The sequence below is a fragment of the Lichenostomus cassidix genome, unplaced genomic scaffold (assembly GCF_008360975.1).
Source record: "Lichenostomus cassidix isolate B80296 unplaced genomic scaffold, HeHo_3.0 HiC_scaffold_815, whole genome shotgun sequence".
Taxonomy (NCBI): domain Eukaryota; kingdom Metazoa; phylum Chordata; class Aves; order Passeriformes; family Meliphagidae; genus Lichenostomus; species Lichenostomus cassidix.
Genome location: NW_028147984.1, coordinates 22992 through 39393, shown reverse-complemented (window position 1 = coordinate 39393; position 16402 = coordinate 22992). Strand labels below are relative to the sequence as shown.

Below are 16402 nucleotides of genomic sequence, written 5' to 3'. Positions count from 1 at the left end.
GGTGACCCCCGATGACACCCCAGGTGCCCCAGGTGCCACCGCAGGGTGTGCCACCCCCGGGCCGTGTGCTGTCGCATGTCCCCACCGGCGGATGTGGCCCAAAGTCGTTGTTTGTCCCCAGCCGCTCGGAGAGGAGGGGAGGGGTCCTGCCCGGCCCTGTCCCCCCGGGACCGTGATGGGGACAATGCCACCAGCGCTGGAGGCAGGGACCGGGTGTCCTCGTCTGCCCAGAGGGGACAGTGACCTCGTGGTGACGCCTTGGAAGGGACGGTGACCTTGTGGTGATGGCTCAGAGGGGACAGTTGCCTTCGTGGTGACACCTGGGAGAGGTCAATGCCTTCATGGTGACACCTTGGAGGGGACGGTGACCTCGTGGTGATGACCCGGAGGGGACGGAGACATCATGGTGATGACCTGGAGGGGACAGGGACCTCCTGGTGACACCTCGAGGAAGTGACAGTGCCCTGGTGGTGATGCTGTGTAGGGGACAGCGACCTTATAGGGGTCAGTTCCCCCATGGGGACACCTTGGAGAGGTCAGTTCCCCCATGGTGACAACTTGGAGAGGCCAGTGCCCCCGCAGTGACACCTCAGAGGTGACAGTGCCACACCAGAGGCCACCCTGCCCGCACCGCACCTCTGCCCCACGTCAGCGCCATTCCCCAACCTCACCCGCCAGATTTGGGGCGACAGGCTGGAAATCCCCAAACTTGTCCCCAGCCCGGGCGGGACAAAGCGGCGCTTGTGACAGGGAATGAGGAAGCTGCGCCAACCCCACGCCCGGTGCCACGTATCCCGCCAGGTGCCACCGCCGGGGGACAGCGCGGGGACAGCGCGGGAGGGAAGGGGTTATGGCCGCGGCGTCCAGCCGCTCCATCCTCCCCTCCCACCGGCCGGAGCGGCTCGGAGCGCGGCCAGCCCCGCAAACCGCCCCGGGAACGTCGCACGGACCCTTGGGGACCCCCAGGGACCCCCAGGCAGCCCCGCTCGGCTCGTCGGGCTGGCAGCCGGTCCGTCCCGCTCTGCCGGCGAGCAACCTGCTTTTCCTGGGTAAAAAGGTTTCTGGCAGGTTGGTTTGTTTGTTCCCCTCGGCTGGAGATAAATTTGGCTCCGCCGGAGGCTCTGCCGCTCCTTGCTCGCGCTGGATTTTTGGGGAGGGGTCGCTCCTTCCCTCCCACCCACCCGGCGGTGTCCTTTGGGTGCCGCTGGCCGGAGCGGCCGGACCGGACACTCCCTGCTCCACACCGGGAGGCACTGGGGCGATTCCCCTGCCAAATTCGGGTTGTTCCCCGTCGGACTCTGCCCTCGGCGCTGCCCGCGGCCGGAAGGGGCACAGAGGGGACGGGGTGGGGCACAGCCCCGCTCCCTGCTTCGCCTCGGACCGCCCGCTCCCAGGAATTTGCTCTCCCTCTCCGAGGAGTTCTCTCTACCTCCTAGGAGTTCTCTCCCTCCAGGGAATTTTCTCTCCCTCCAGGGAATCTTCTCTCCCTGCAAGGAGTTTTCTCTCCCTCCAAGGAGTTTTCTCCCACTTCAAGGAGTTTTCTCTCCCTCAAGGGAATTTTCTCTCCCTCCGAGGAGTTTTCTCTCCCTCCAAGGAGTTTTCTCTCCCTCCAAGGAGTTTTCTCTCCCTCCAGGGAATTTTCTCTCCCTCCAAGGAGTTTCCTCTCCCTCCAGGGATTTTTCTCCCCCTCCAGCCTCTCCCCTCGGATGCTCCGCAGCCACCACGCCCCAGCCTAGCCCCGCGTGAATCCCCGGACACCGCACCCTCCCGCAGCCCCCCGCAATGACCACGCCAGCCCCGCAGGGACCCCGCGACGTGCGCGACCTCACCTTCAGCCCGTGGGACTACGGCGTCTTCGGGCTCATGCTGCTCGTCTCCACGGCCATCGGCCTTTTCCACGGGCTGGCCAAGGGCGGCCAGAAGACCTCGGAGGATTTTTTCACGGGCGGCAGGCGCATGGCGGCGCTTCCCGTGGGGTTGTCGCTGTCGGCCAGCTTCATGTCGGCCATCCAGGTGCTGGGAGTGCCGGCCGAGGCGTTCCGCTACGGAGCCAAGTTCCTCTGGATGTGCCTGGCGCAGCTCCTCAACACCGCGCTCACCGCGCAGCTCTTCCTGCCCGTCTTCTACCGCCTGGGGCTCACCAGCACCTACGAGGTGGGTGGCCGCGCGGGGGGACACGGCGGGGACACGGCGGGGACATCCCCGAGGTGTCCCGGTGTGACCCCCGCGACGCGCTCCTTGTCGTTGTCGCAGTACCTGGAGCGGCGATTCAGCCGGAGCGTGCGGCTGTGCGGGACGGTGCAGTACGTGGTGGCCACGGTGCGTGGGGACAGCGTGGGGACAGCGCGGGGACATGGCGGGGACGCGGCGGGGGTCGGAGCGGCTCTGCGCTGAGCCCCCCCGGCAGCGGCAGCGTCCCGTGCTCGTGTTTTCGCTGGCGCCGAGCGAGCGCAGCGCGGCGGGAGAGATGTTTGCAGAGAAAACCGCAGTGCTTGTCCAGCCGCGCTCCGGGCAGCGTGTCACCGCGGTGTCACCGGCCTGGGGTCAGCAGTGTCGCCTGGCTGGGGTCCGCGGTGCCGCCTGGCTGGGTCCGCGGTGTCACCTACGCGGTCCCCTCCGTGTCACCTGCCCCGTCCCCGCGGTGTCGCTTACTCGATGCCCGCGGTGTCCCCTGCCTAGTCCCCCTGGTGTCACCTCCCCGGTCCCCGCGGTGTCCCCTCCCCGGTCCCCGCGGTGTCACCCGCCCTGACCGCCTCTTCCCGCAGATGCTCTACACGGGGATTGTCATCTACGCTCCCGCGCTGATCCTAAACCAAGGTGCGGTGACTCCGGGGGGGTCACTCCCCATCGTGTCCCCTCCTTGGGGACATCCCAGCCCTGTCCCACCACCCCAGGTGACATTTCCTCGGGTGACATTTCCCCTCTAGTGACCGGGCTGGACATTTGGGCCTCGCTGCTGTCCACGGGGGTCATCTGCACCTTCTACACCACCATCGTGAGTGGGGCTGTCCTGAACGTCCCGGGGGTGTCCCGGGTGTCCCGGGGATGTCCCGAAGGCGTCCCGGGTGTGTTCCGGGTGTCTCGGGTGTCCCAGGGGTGTCCCGGAGGTGTCCCGGGTGTATCCCGGAGGTATCCCGGGTGTCCCAGGGGTGTCCCGGGTGTCCCGAAGGTGTCCCGGAGGTGTCCTGGGAGTATTCCGAGTGTCTCGGGGGTCAAGGGAGATGTCCCGGGTGTCCCAGGGGTCCTGGATGCGTCCCGGGGGTGTCCCGGAGGTGTCCCGGGGGTATTCCGGGTATTCCGGGTGTCCCGGGTGTGTCTCGGGGGTCAAGGGGGATGTCCCGGGTGTCCCAGGGGTGTCCCAGAGGTCCTGGGTGTGTCGCGGGGGTGTCCCGAGTGTGTTCCGGGTGTCCCAGGGGTGTGTCTGGTGTCCTGGGTGTGTCCCGGGTGTGTCCCGAAGGTGTCCCCGGTGTCCCCGCGGCTCACCGCTCCCTCTCGCTGTGGCGCAGGGCGGGATGAAGGCTGTCATCTGGACCGACGTGTTCCAGGTGCTGGTGATGCTCTCGGGCTTTGTCGCCGTCGCCGTCCGGGGGACAATGCTGGTCGGGGGTCCCGCCAGGGTCCTGAGCATCGCCGCCAACGGCTCCAGGGTCAACTTCGGCGAGTCAGTGTCCCCTCGCCCCTGTCCCGGGCTGCTGGGGTGTCGCTGCACCTCTCCCGTGGTGTGCAGAGCCCATTCCTCCTGCCCTGGGGCTCTGGGGGTCCTGGGGGTCCCCAAATCCCTGTGCAGAGCTCTCTGCTGAGGTGCTGATGGTCAGCGATTCCCCCGAACCCCTCTATCCCTGTCCTGGGTGCTGTGGGGTCACTTCCAGCCCTGTCCTGGGTGTTGTGGGGTCACTTCCATCCCCTCTCACCCCTGCCCCGCATGTTGTGGGGTCACTCCCAGCCCTTTCCCTGGTTCTGTGAGGTCACTCCCACCCCTGTCCCAGGTTATGGGGTCAATCCCAGCCCCTCTCACCCCTGTTCACCTGTTGTGGGGTCACTCCCACCCCTGTCCCAGGTTATGGGGTCAATCTCCTCTCCTCTCCTCTCCTCTCCTCTCCTCTCCTCTCCTCTCCTCTCCTCTCCTCTCCTCTCCTCTCCTCTCCTCTCCTCTCCTCTCCTCTCCTCTCCCTCTCCTCTCCTCTCCTCTCCTCTCCTCTCCTCTCCTCTCCTCTCCTCTCCTCTCCTCTCCTCTCCTCTCCTTCCCGGATTCTGGGGTCACTCTCACCCCTGTCCCAAATTCTGGGGTCACTCCCAGCCCTGTCCCGGGTTTTGGGGTCACTCCCATCCCCTCTCACCCCCTGTCCCGGCTGTTATGGGGTCACTGCCACCCCTGTCCCGAGTTCTGGGGTCACACCCCTGTCCTGGGTTCTGGGCTCACTCCCACCCCTTTCCCGGGTGTTATGGGGTCACTCCCACCCCCTCCAACCCCTTCCCGGGTGTTCTGGGGTTACTCCCACCCCTTCCGAGATTCTGGGGTCACTCCCACCCCTTTTCCGGGTGTTATGGGGTCACTCCCACCCCTGTCCCCGGTTCTGGAGTCACTCCTACCCCTGTCCCTGGTTCTCTGGGGTCACTCTCAGCTCTTTCCCGGGTGTTATGGGGTCACTCCCACCCCTGTCCCGAGTTCTGGGGTGACACCCCTGTCCCCCCAGCTTCAACCCGGACCCCCGCAGTCGCTACACGGCCTGGACGTTCGTGCTGGGCGGGACGCTGCTGTGGCTCTCCATGTACGGCGTGAACCAGGCGCAGGTGCAGCGCTACGTGGCGTGCAGGAGCGAGAGGGAGGCCAAGATGTGAGTGCGGGAATTGTCGGGATTCGGGAATTGTGGGGATTGAGGGGATTGTCGGGATTCGGGAATTGTCGGGATTTGGGATATTGGCGTGCAGGAGCAAGAGGGAGGCCAAGATGTGAGTGCGGGAGTTGTGGAGATCCCGACAATTGTCGGGGTTCGGGAATTGTCGGGATTTGGGGAATTGTCGGGATTCGGGAATTGGGATTCGGGAATTGTCGGGATTTGGGAATTGTGGGGATTCGGGGGAATTGTCGGGATTGGGGAATTGTCGGGATTCGGGAATTGGGATTCGGGAATTGGCGTGCAGGAGCGAGAGGGAGGCCAAGATGTGAGTGCGGGAATCGGCGGGATTCGGGAATTGTGGGGATTCGGGAATTGTCGGGATTCGGGAATTGTTGGGATTTGAGAATTGTCGGAATTCGGGAATTGTCGGGGTTCGGGAATTGTCGGGATTCGGGGGAATTGTCGGGATTGGGGAATTGTCGGGATTGGGGAATTGTCGGGATCCCAGGAATTGGCGTGCAGGAGCGACAGGGAAGCCAAGATGTGAGTCAGGGAATTGTGGGGATTGGGGGAATTGTGGGGATTCGGGAATTGTGGGGATTCGGGAATTGTGGGGATTCGGGGGAATTGTCGGGATTTGGGAATTGTCGGGATTCGGGAATTGGGATTCGGGAATTGGCGTGCAGGAGCGAGAGGGAGGCCAAGATGTGAGTGCGGGAATCGGCGGGATTCGGGAATTGTGGGGATTCGGGAATTGTGGGGATTCGGGGGAATTGTCGGGATTCGGGAATTGTGGGGATTCGGGAATTGTGGGGATCCGGGAATTGGCGGGATTCGGGAATTGGCGGGATTGGGGAGATTGTCGGGGTTCGGGAATTGTTGGGATTCGGGAATTGTCGGGATCCCGGTGGGGTCCGAATCCCGGGAATTGTCGGGATCCCGCTCCGTGAGGGTGAGGAGATGCTCTGGGTGCCACTTTGTCCCCTGCTCGTGTCCCCGGGTGGCCCCAGCACCCTGCAAGGACCTGGAATGAGCCCAGCACCGCTCTGTGGGTGCTGCAGCCCTTCATGGACCCTGAATTGACCTGATTTCCCTACACAGACCCTTCCAGGACCCTTCATGAACCCTGCACCCCTTCCAGGACCCTGCACCCCTTCATGGACCCTGAACTGACCTGAACCTCCTACACAGACCCTTCCAGGACCTTGCAAGAACCCTGCCCCCCTTCCAGGACCCTGCACCCCTTCCAGGACCCTGAACTGACCGGAACCCCCTATACAGACCCTACACAGACCCTTCCAGGACCCTGCACCCCTTTATGGACCCTGAACTGACCGGAACCCCCTACACAGACCCTTCCAGGACCCTGCAAGAACCCTGCACCCCTTCCAAGACCCTGCACCCCTTCCAGGACCCTGCACCCCTTTATGGACCCTGAACTGACCGGAACCCCCTACACAGACCCTTCCAGGACCCTCCAACCCTGTCTTGCCCCTTCCCCACTGCAAGGACCCAACACTCCCCCACCACCCTACACCTACCCTCCGCCCTGGACCGATCCCGTACGACCCCCTCCACCTTCCAGGACCTTCCAGCCCTCCCTCCTCCTTCCCAGCCCCCTTTCAGGACCCCCCAGCCCCCTTCCAGGACCTCGCAGCCCCCTTCCAGGACCCCCCAGCCCCCTTCCAGGACCCCCCAGCCCCCTTCCAGGACCTCGCAGCCCCCTTCCAGAACCTCCCAGCCCCCTTCCAGAACCTCCCAGCCCCCTTCCAGGACCTCGCAGCCCCCTTCCAGAACCTCCCAGCCCCCTTCCAGGACCTCGCAGCCCTCCCTCCTCCCTCGCAGCCCCCTTCCAGGACCCCCCAGCCCCCTTCCAGGACCCCCAGCCCCCCGTGGCCCCCCTGACCCGCCGTGTCCGCAGGGCTCTGCTGGTCAATCAAGTGGGTTTGTTCTGCATCGTGGGCAGTGCGGTCAGCTGCGGCCTCGTCATGTTCGCGCTCTATCGCCACTGCGACCCCCTGCTGGCCGGAGCTATCGCCGCCCCCGACCAGGTAGGAGACCCCCGGAGACCCCCCGAGACCCGAGGAGACCCTCGGGAGGGGCTTGGGGTCTTACAGGGTCCGGGTCCTTCCAGGATCCCCGGGGTATGGCGGGTTTTGGGGTCTCTCGGGGTTCGGATCCTTTCCAGCATCCCTCGAGGCAATAGGAGGGGGTTAATAGGATCCCAGGGGGTTTTGGGGTCCCACGGGGTTTTGGGGTCTCTCGAAGTCCTGACCCTTTCCAGCACCCTGCGAGGCAATAGGAGGGGGGTTAATAGGGTCCCAGGGGGTTTCGGGGTCCCAGGGGGGGTTAATAGGGTCCCAGGGGGTTTTGGGGTCCCACGGGGTTTTGGGGTCTCTCGAAGTCCTGACCCTTTCCAGCACCCTGCGAGGCAATAGGAGGGGGGTTAATAGGGTCCCAGGGGGTTTCGGGGTCCCAGGGGGGGTTAATAGGGTCCCAGGGGGTTTTGGGGTCTCAGGGGGGTCCGGATCCTTTCCAGAACCCCCTGAGGCATTTGGAGAGGGGTTAAGGGGGTCCCAGGGGGTTTTGGGGTATCTTGAAGTCCGGATCCTTCCCGGCACCCCCCGAGGCAATGGGAGAGTGGGTTAATAGGGTCCCAGGGGGTTTTGGGGTCCCAGGGGGGGTTAATAGGGTCCCAGAGGGGTTAATAGGGTCCCAGGGGGTTTTGGGGTCCCAGGAGGGTTTTGGGGTCCCATGGGGTTTTGGGGTCCCAGGGGGGTTAATAGGGTCCCAGGGGGAGTTAACAGGGTACCAGGGGGTTTCGGGGTCCAGGGGGGTTAATAGGGTCTCAGAGGGGTTAATAGGGTCCCATGGGGTTTTGGGGTCCCAGAAGGGTTTTGGGGTCCCATGGGGTTTTGGGGTCCCAGGGGGGTTAATAGGGTCCCAGGGGGTTTTGGGGTTCCGGACCCTTTCCAGCAGCCCCCGAGGCAATGGGGGGGGGGGTGGGTTAATAGGATCCCAGGGGGGTTAATAGGATCCTGGGGGGTTTGAGGGTCCCGGGGGTTTTGGGGTCCCTCGGGGTTCGGATCCTTTCCAGCAGCCCCCGGGGCAATGGGAGGGGGGTTAATAGGATCCCAGGAGGGTTTGGGGTCCCGGGGGGGTTAATAGGGTCCCAGGGGGTTTTGGGGTCCCAGGGGGGTTTTGGGGTCCCCGCGGACCTCCCTCCCCCCGCAGTACATGCCCTACCTGGTGCTGGACATCTTCGAGAGCACGCCGGGCGTGCCGGGGCTGTTCCTGGCCTGTGCCTACAGCGGGACCCTCAGGTGAGCAGCGCTGGGGACAGGTGACAAGGGGTTGGGGACATCAGGTGACAGGGGCTGGGGACACTGAGGTGAGCAGCGGCTGGGGACAGGTGACAAGGGGGCTGTGGGGACCTTGTGGGGTCCCTGTGGGGTCCCTCAGGTGGGGAGGGGTTGGGGCCACTCAGGTGAGGAGGAATTGGGGACACTCAGGTGAGGAGGGGCTGGGGACCTCAGGTGACAAGGGATCAGGGTGTCCCCGCGGTGTCCCTCAGGTGAGGAGGGGTCTCACCCCTGTCCCCGCGGTGTCCCCGGGGTCTCACCCGCTGTCCCCATGGTGTCCCTGAGGTCTCACCCCTGTCCCTTCGGTGTCCCTGGGGTCTCACCCGCTGTCCCCGCAGTGTCCCTGAGGAGGGTCAGGGTGTCCCCGCGGTGTCCCCGGGCTCTCATCCCTGTCCCCGTGGTGTCCCTGAGGTCTCACCCCCTGTCCCCGCAGTGTGCCCCTGTCCCCACGGTGTCCCCGGAGTCTCACCCCGTGTCCCCGCGGTGTCGCTGAGGTCTCACCCCTGTCCCCGCGATGTCCCCGGGGTCTCACCGCTGTCCCCGCGATGTCCCTGGGGTCTCTCCCCCTGTCCCCGGGGTCTCACTCCCTGTCCCCGCGGTGTCCCTGAGGTCTCACCCGTGTCCCCGCTGTCCCCCCTCCAGCACTGCCTCCACGTCCATCAACGCCATGGCCGCTGTCACCGTGGAGGACCTGGTGCGGCCGCGGCTGCCCGCGCTGTCCCCGAGGAGGCTGGCGGTCATCGCCAAGGGGCTCTGTGAGTGACAGCGACACTGCCGCCGGTGGCACCCGGGTGGCACCTCCCGGCCGTTTTCCCGCCTTTTTGTCCCGAGTTTTTTCCTGGTTTTTTTGAGTGACACCCTCACCTGGGGCATGTCACCGCCGTGTCACCTCTGTGTCACCTCCATCCCATCTTCTCCTTTTCCTTTTCCTTTTCCTTTTCCTTTTCCTTTTCCTTTCCCTTTCCCTTTCCCTTTCCCTTTCCCTTTTCCTCCTTTTCCTCTTCCTCCTTTTCCTTCCCCTTTCCCATCCCAATCCCAATCCCATCCCCAATCCCATTCCCATCCCAATCAATACCAAATTCCCATGTTATTCCCATATTATTCCCACATTATTCCCATAATATTCTCATAATATTCCCAAATTTCCATATTATTCCCACATTTTTCCCATATTATTCCCATATTATTCCCACATTATTCCCATAATATTCCCACATTATTCCCATATTATTCCCACATTATTCCCATATTATTCCCACATTTTTCCCATATTATTCCCATATTATTCCCACATTATTCCCATAATATTCCCACATTATTCCCATATTATTCCCACATTATTCCCATATTATTCCCACATTATTCCCATATTATTCCCATATTATTTCCACATTATTCCCATATTATTCCCACATTATTCCCATTTTATTCCCATAATATTCCCACATTATTCCCACATTATTCCCATATTATTCCCATATTATTCCCACATTATTCCCATTTTATTCCCACATTATTCCCACATTATTCCCACATCATTCCCATATTATTCCCAAATTCCCACATTATTCCCGCAGCTCTCACCTACGGCACTTCCTGCATCACCGTGGCTGCTCTGTCCTCCCTTCTTGGGGGAGGAGTCCTGCAGGTGAGACCCCAAAAACCCCAAATCCCCCCCAAAAACCCCTAAATACCCCATAAAAAACCCCAAATCCCCCCCAAAAAACTCCAAATCCCCCATAAAAACCCCAAATCCTCCCCTAAAAAACCCCAAATTCCCCAAAAAAAATCCCAAATCCTCCCTAAAACCCCAAATTCCCTCAAAACTGATTTCCTCCTTAAAAAACCCCAAATCCCCAAACTCAGATCTTCAAAAACCCAAATCGCCCAAAAACCCCAAACTGAAAAACCCCAAATCCTCCTAAAAACCCCAAATCCCCCATAAACCCCAAATCCTCCCCTAAAAACCCCAAATCCCCCATAAAAACCCAAATCCCCCCTCAAGAAAACCCCAAATCACCTGAAAAAACCCCAAATCCCCCAAAACCCCAATTCCCAAAATCCCCAGATCCTTAAAAAAACCCAAATCGCCTCATATAAAAACTCCAAATCCCCTGAAAAAACCTCCAAATCCCCTAAAAAAACCCCAAAATCCTCCCCTAAAAACCCCAAATTCCCCATGAAAAAACCCCAAATTCCCCATAAAAAACCCCAAATCCCCCATAAAAACCCCAAAATCCTCCCCTAAAAACCCCAAATTCCCCATTAAAAACCCCAAATTCCCCTAAAAAACCCAAATCCCCCTCCAAAAAAAACCAAATCGCCTCATATAAAAACCCCAAATCTCCTGAAAAAAACCCAAATCCTCCCCTAAAAACCCCAAATTCCCCATAAAACCCCAAATCCCCATAAAAACCCCCAAATCCCCATAAAAACCCCCAAATCCCCATAAACCCCAAATCCTCAAAACCCCAAATCCTCCCTAAACCCCACCCTAAACCCAAATCCCTCAAAAAAACCCAAATCGCCTCATATAAAAACCCCAAATCTCCTGGAAAAAAACCCAAATCCTCCCCTAAAAACCCCAAATCCCCCCTAAAACCCCCAAACCCCATAAAAACCCCAAACCCCCCGTGCAGGGCTCGTTCACGGTGATGGGGGTGATCAGCGGGCCGCTGCTGGGAGCGTTCGTGCTCGGCATGTTCGTGCCGCGCTGCAGCGCCGCCGTGAGTGGGGTTAGGGTCAGGGGATTTGGGGTCAGGGTTTGGGGTCGGGTTTGGGGTCAGGGTTTGGGGTTTGGGATCAGGGTTTGGGGTTTGGGGTTTGGGGTCAGGGGATTTGGGATCAGGGATTTGGGGTTGGGATTTGGGGTCAGGGTTTGGGGTCAGGTTTGGGGTCAGGGTTTGGGGTCGGGTTTGGGGTTTGGGGTCAGGGTTTGGGGTCGGCTGTGGGGTTTGGGGTCAAGGTTTGGGGTCAGGGGTTTGGGGACAGGGGTTGGCTTTGGGGAGGGATTTGGGGTCAGCTTTGGGGTTTGGGGTCAAGGGTTTGGGGTCAGGGTTGGGGTCGCGTTTGGGGGGTTTGGGGTCTGGGGTTTGGGGTTGGGGTTTGGGGTCAGGGTTTGGGGTCGCGTTTGGGGTCAGGGGTTTGGGGTCAGGGTTTGGGGTCAGGGTTGGGTCGGGTTTGGGGTCAGGGTTTGGGGTCAGGGGTTTGGGGTCAGGGTTTGGGGTCAGGGTTTGGGGGTTTGGGGTCAGGGATTTGGGGTTTGGGGTTTGGGTTTGGGGTCAGGGGATTTGGGGTCAGGGATTTGGGGTCGCGTTTGGGGTCAGGGTTTGGGGTCAGGGTTTGGGGTTGGGGTTTGGGGTCAGGGTTTGGGGTCAGGGGATTTGGGGTTGGGGTTTGGGGTCAGGGGATTAGGGGGTCAGGGTTTGGGGTTGGAGTTTGGGGTCAGGGTTTGGGGTCAGGGTTTGGGGTCAGGGGTTTGGGGTCTGGTTTGGGGTTGGGGTTTGGGGTCGGGGTTTGGGGTCGGGGTTTGGGGTCAGGGGATTTGGGGTCGGGGTTTGGGGTTTGGGGTCAGGGGTTTGGGGTCAGGGGTTTGGGGTCAGGGGGTTTGGGGTCGGGGTTTGGGGTCAGGGTTTGGGGGTCAGGGTTTGGGGTCAGGGATTTGGGGTTGGGGTTTGGGGTCAGGGTTTGGGGTCAGGGGGGTCAGGGGAGTCAGGGGATTTGGGGTCAGGGTTTGGGGTTGGGATTTGGGGTCAGGGGTTTGGGACAGGGATTTGGGGTCAGGGTTTGGGGTTGGCTTTGGGGTGGGGTTTGGGGTGGGATTTGGGGTCGGGTTTTGGGGTCAGGGTTTGGGGTCGCATTTGGGGTCAGGGGTTTCAGGGGTTTGGGGTCAGGGTTTGGGGTCAGGGTTTGGGGTTTGGGGTCAGGGGATTTGGGGTTTGGGGTTTGGGTTTGGGGTCAGGGGATTTGGGGTCAGGGATTTGGGGTCGCGTTTGGGGTCAGGGTTTGGGGTCAGGGTTTGGGGTTGGGGTTTGGGGTTGGAGTTTGGGGTCAGGGTTTGGGGACAGGGGTTGGCTTTGGGGAGGGATTTGGGATCAGGGGATTTGGGGTCAGGGTTTGGGGTTGGCTTTGGGGTGGGGTTTGGGGTGGGATTTGGGGTCAGGGGATTTGGGGTGGGGTTTGGGGTCAGGGGTTTGGGATCAGGGTTTGGGGTCGGCTTTGGGGAGGGATTTGGGGTCGGGTTAGGGGTCAGGAGTTTAGGGTTGGGTTTGTGGTCGGGTTTGGGTTCAGGGTTTATGGGAGGGATTTGGGGAGGGATTTGGGGTCAGGGTTGGGGGTTTGGGGTCCGGGGTTTGGGAAGGGATTTGGGGTCGGCTTTGGGGTCGTCTGTGGGGAGGTATTTGGGATCAGGGTTTGGGATCAGGGGATTTGGGGGTTGGGATTTTGTCACTGCAGTGCTGCCGTGAGTGCCTGTGGGGTCAGGGGATTGGGGTCAGGGTTTGGGGAGGGATTTGGGGTTGGCTTTGGGGTTAGGGGTTTGGGATCAGGGTTTGGGGTTGGCTTGGGGTCAGGGTTTGGGGCTGGCTTTGGGGAGGGATTTGGGGTTGGGTTTGGGGTCAGGGTTTGGGGTCAGGAGTTTGGGGTCAGGGTTTGGGAGGGATTTGGGGTCTGGGGTTTGGGATCAGGGGATTTGAGGGATTTGGGGTCAGGGTTTGGGGAGGGATTTGGGGTTGGGTTTAGGGTCAGGGTTTGGGGTCAGGGGTTTGGGGAGGGATTTGGGGTCAGCTTTGGGGTCAGGGGTTTGAGGTCAGGGGGTTTGGGGAGGGATTTGGGGTCAGGGAGTTTGGGGAGGGATTTAGGGTCAGGGGTTTGGGATCAGGGGATTTGGGGGATTTGGGGGATTTGGGGTTTTGTCACTGCGACTCCGCCATGAGTGGGGTTTGGGGAGGAGTTTGGGGTCAGGGGATTTGGGGAGGGGGGTTTTGGGGTCAGGGTTTGGGATCAGATGTTTGGGGTGAGGGGATTTGGGGTTTTGTCACTGCAGCACCACAGTGAGTGGGGTTGGGGAGGAGTTTGGGGTCAGGGGTTTGGGGGTTTTGGTGTGAGGTTATTTGGGGTGTTGTCACTGCAGCACCGCTGTGAGTGGGATTTGGGGTCACGGGCTTGGGGTCAGGGGATTTAGGGGCAGGAGGGTTTTGGGGTCAGGAGGTTTTGCCTTGAGGAGGTTTGGGGAGGGGATTTTGGGGAGAGAGATTTAGGGTCAGGGGGGTTTGGGGTGAGGGGTTTTGGGGTTTTGTCACTGCAGCACAGCTGTGAGTGGGAGGGGATTTTGGGGAGCAGGATTTTGGGATGGGGGCTTTGGGGGAGAGGGATTTTGGGACAGGGGGGACTTGGGAAAGGAAGATTTTGGGGAGGGGGTTTTGGGGTTTTGTCACTGCAGCACAGCTGTGAGTGGGAGGGGATTTTGGGGAGTGGGATTTTGGGACAGGGAGATTTTGGGGACTGGGGGTTTGGGGCCAGGTGGATTTTAGGGGGGTTGATTTTGGGGTCAGGAGATTTTGGGTTGGGGTTTCTGTGTCCCTGCTGTGGATTTTTGGGGTGGAGGTCTCTGGGGTCTGTCCAGCCTCCCGGGCTATGCAGACCCCTCTGTCCCTGTCCCCATCCCTGTCCCCATCCCTGTCCCTGTCCCTGTCCCCATCCCTGTCCCTGTTGCTGTCCCTGTCCCCATCCCATCCCTGTCCCTGTCCCTGTCCCTGTCCCATCCCTGTCCCTGTCCCATCCCTGTCCCTGTCCCTGTCCCTGTCCCTGTCCCTGTCCCTGTCCCTGTCCCATCCCTGTCCCCATCCCTGTCCCCATCCCTGTCCTGTCTCTGTCACAGGGGGTCCTGGCTGGCCTGGCGGTGGGTTTGTCACTGTCCCTGTGGGTGGCAGTTGGTGCCACCCTGCACCCCCCCAGTGCCACCACCATGGGGGTCCTGCCCACCTCGGGGGCGCTGTGTCCCCCCGGGAATGTCACCGAGGGTACTGTGACACCGCCGGAGCCACCGCGGTGAGGGGTGGGAATGGGGTGGGAATGGGGTTGGGAATGGGAATGGGATTGGGAATGGGGTGGGAATGGGAATGGAATGGGGATGGAATGGGGATGGGAATGGGAATGGGATGAGGAGGGAATGGGATTGGGATTGGGATTGGGATTGGGATTGGGATTGGGATTGGGATTGGGATTGGGATTGGGGTGGGGGTGGGAATGGGAATGGGAAAGGGGATGGGATGGGAATGGGAATGGAATGGGGTTGGGATGGTGTGAGGTCTGGGAATGGGATTGGGATGAGAATGGGAATGGGGATGGGATTGGGGTGAGAATGGGGACAGCAAGGGATGCAGCCCGTCCCTGTGATGTCACCCCACTGTCCCCATTCCCCATGACGTCACCCGGCTGTCCCCGTGACGTCACCTGCTGTCCCCATGTCACCCTGCTGTCCCCATGATGTCACCTGCTGTCCCCATGACGTCACCCGCTGTCCCTATGACGTCACCCCACTGTCCCCATGACATCACCCGCTGTCCCCATGATGTCACCTGCTGTCCCCATGTCACCCTGCTGTCCCCATGACGTCACCCCACTGTCCCCATTCCCCATGATGTCACCCTGCTGTCCCCATGACGTCACCCCTCTGTCCCCATGACGTCACCTGCTGTCCCCATGACATCACCTGCTGTCCCCATGATGTCACCTGCTGTCCCCATGACGTCACCCCGCTGTCCCCATGACGTCACCCGCTGTCCCCATGACGTCACCTGCTGTCCCCATGATATCACCTGCTGTCCCCATGACGTCACCCGCTGTCCCCATGACGTCACCTGCTGTCCCCCAGCCCGGCCATCCTGGGTGAGCTCTACGCCGTGTCCTACCTGTACTACGGGGCCATGGGGACCTTGGGGACAGTGGCTGTGGGGACACTGCTCAGCCTCCTGCCAGGTCAGCCCGGTGTCTTTGTCACCCTGTCACCTGTCCCCTGTCCCTGTCACCCCCATCCCTGTCATGGTGTCCCTGTCACCCTGTTCCTGTCATGGTGTTCCTGTCACCTCCATCCCCGTCACCTGTCCCTGTCACAGTGTCCCTGTCACCCTGTCACCCTGTCACCCTGTCCCTGTCACCTCATCACCTGTGTCACCCCCTCCCTGTGTCACCCCATTCCTGTGTCACCCTGTCCCTGTCACCCCTGTCACCACTGTCACCCCCATCCATGTCACAGTGTCCTTGTCACCCTGAACCCTGTCACCCTCTCCTCTGCCACCCTTTCCCTGTCATCCCCTCCCTGTCACCCCCTCCCTGTGTCACCTGTCCCTGTCACTGTCCCTGTCACCTGTCATCTGTCCCTGTGTCACTGTCCCTGTCACTGTCCCTGTCACTATCCCTGTCACTGTCCCTGTCACCTGTCCCTGTGTCACTGTCCCTGTCACCTGTCCCTGTCACCATCCCTGTCACCTGTGCTGTCCCCGCAGGTCCCACCCGTCAGCGTCACCGTCCCCAGGGTGTGCTGTGGAGGGACATTGTCAGGGACACTCCCTCGGCTGTCCCCACGGGTGACAAAACCCTTGGGGACAATCCCCAGGACAAGGCTGGAGCTTCCCAGGAGCTGCTGGACAGGGAGGGGACACCAACGGGTGACACTGCCAACGTCACCTCTGTCACCGAGCCACCGCTGCTGCTGCGGGAGAGCGACGTGTAGGGACAGCGTGGGGACATGGGGACAGCTTGGGGACACGGGGACAGCAGGATGGGGACAGCAGGATGGGGACACAGGGATAGCTTGGGGACAGGGGGACAGCAGGATGGGGACAGCAGGATGGGGACACAGGGATAGCTTGGGGACATGGGGACAGCTTGGGGACACGGCCCTGTCCCCAATAAAGGAGCAGCTGATCCTGGACAGAGCCGGTCCTTGCTGGGGACAAGGAGGGGACACAGCTGGTGGCTTTGGTGACACAGCTGGAATGGGGGTTGGGGACTGCCCGGGTAAGCTCCGCCCACTCAGGTGACAGTGGCCACGCCCTGTTAAGCCCCGCCCACCCAGAGGCTCTGTCACCTGCAGGTGACAAAGTGACAAACTGCCCCTTTTGGGGACAATGGGCTGTGCCATGGTGACTCCAACAGGTGACAAAGTGACAAAGGGCTCCGCTCACCCTGGTGACAATGGAC

At 61.2% G+C, this 16402-nt stretch overlaps 1 protein-coding gene across 3 annotated transcripts; it reads left to right on the top strand.

The window, feature by feature from the left end:
- The first annotated feature begins 780 nt into the window (after positions 1–780).
- LOC146420449 (sodium/iodide cotransporter-like) lies at positions 781–15961 on the top strand. 3 transcript variants are annotated; one of them, XM_085048261.1, is made up of 15 exons: positions 781–1049; positions 1694–2154; positions 2254–2319; positions 2766–2817; positions 2928–2995; positions 3507–3661; positions 4695–4835; positions 6760–6889; positions 8073–8161; positions 8843–8955; positions 9778–9848; positions 10840–10926; positions 14079–14248; positions 15075–15178; positions 15706–15961. In XM_085048261.1, the coding sequence occupies exons 2-15, from the start codon at positions 1783–1785 to the stop codon at positions 15930–15932; spliced, it is 1845 nt and encodes a 614-aa protein (XP_084904387.1). In that variant the 5' UTR covers positions 781–1049; positions 1694–1782; the 3' UTR covers positions 15933–15961. The 3 variants fall into 3 exon arrangements, with proteins under 3 accessions (XP_084904387.1, XP_084904389.1, XP_084904390.1); XM_085048263.1 differs by having other exon boundaries at positions 781–1057; XM_085048264.1 differs by lacking the exons at positions 781–1049; positions 2254–2319 and having other exon boundaries at positions 1088–2154.
- Positions 15962–16402: the final 441 nt, after the last annotated feature.

Excerpts from the sequence above, each read along its gene's own strand:
- LOC146420449 (XM_085048261.1), top strand. The coding sequence starts at position 1,783 with ATGACCACGCCAGCCCCGCAGGGACCCCGCGACGTGCGCGACCTCACC. Across the intron at positions 2,818-2,927 it reads CGCGCTGATCCTAAACCAAG|TGACCGGGCTGGACATTTGG; the intron begins GTGCGGTGACTC and ends TTTCCCCTCTAG. Across the intron at positions 2,996-3,506 it reads GCACCTTCTACACCACCATC|GGCGGGATGAAGGCTGTCAT; the intron begins GTGAGTGGGGCT and ends GCTGTGGCGCAG.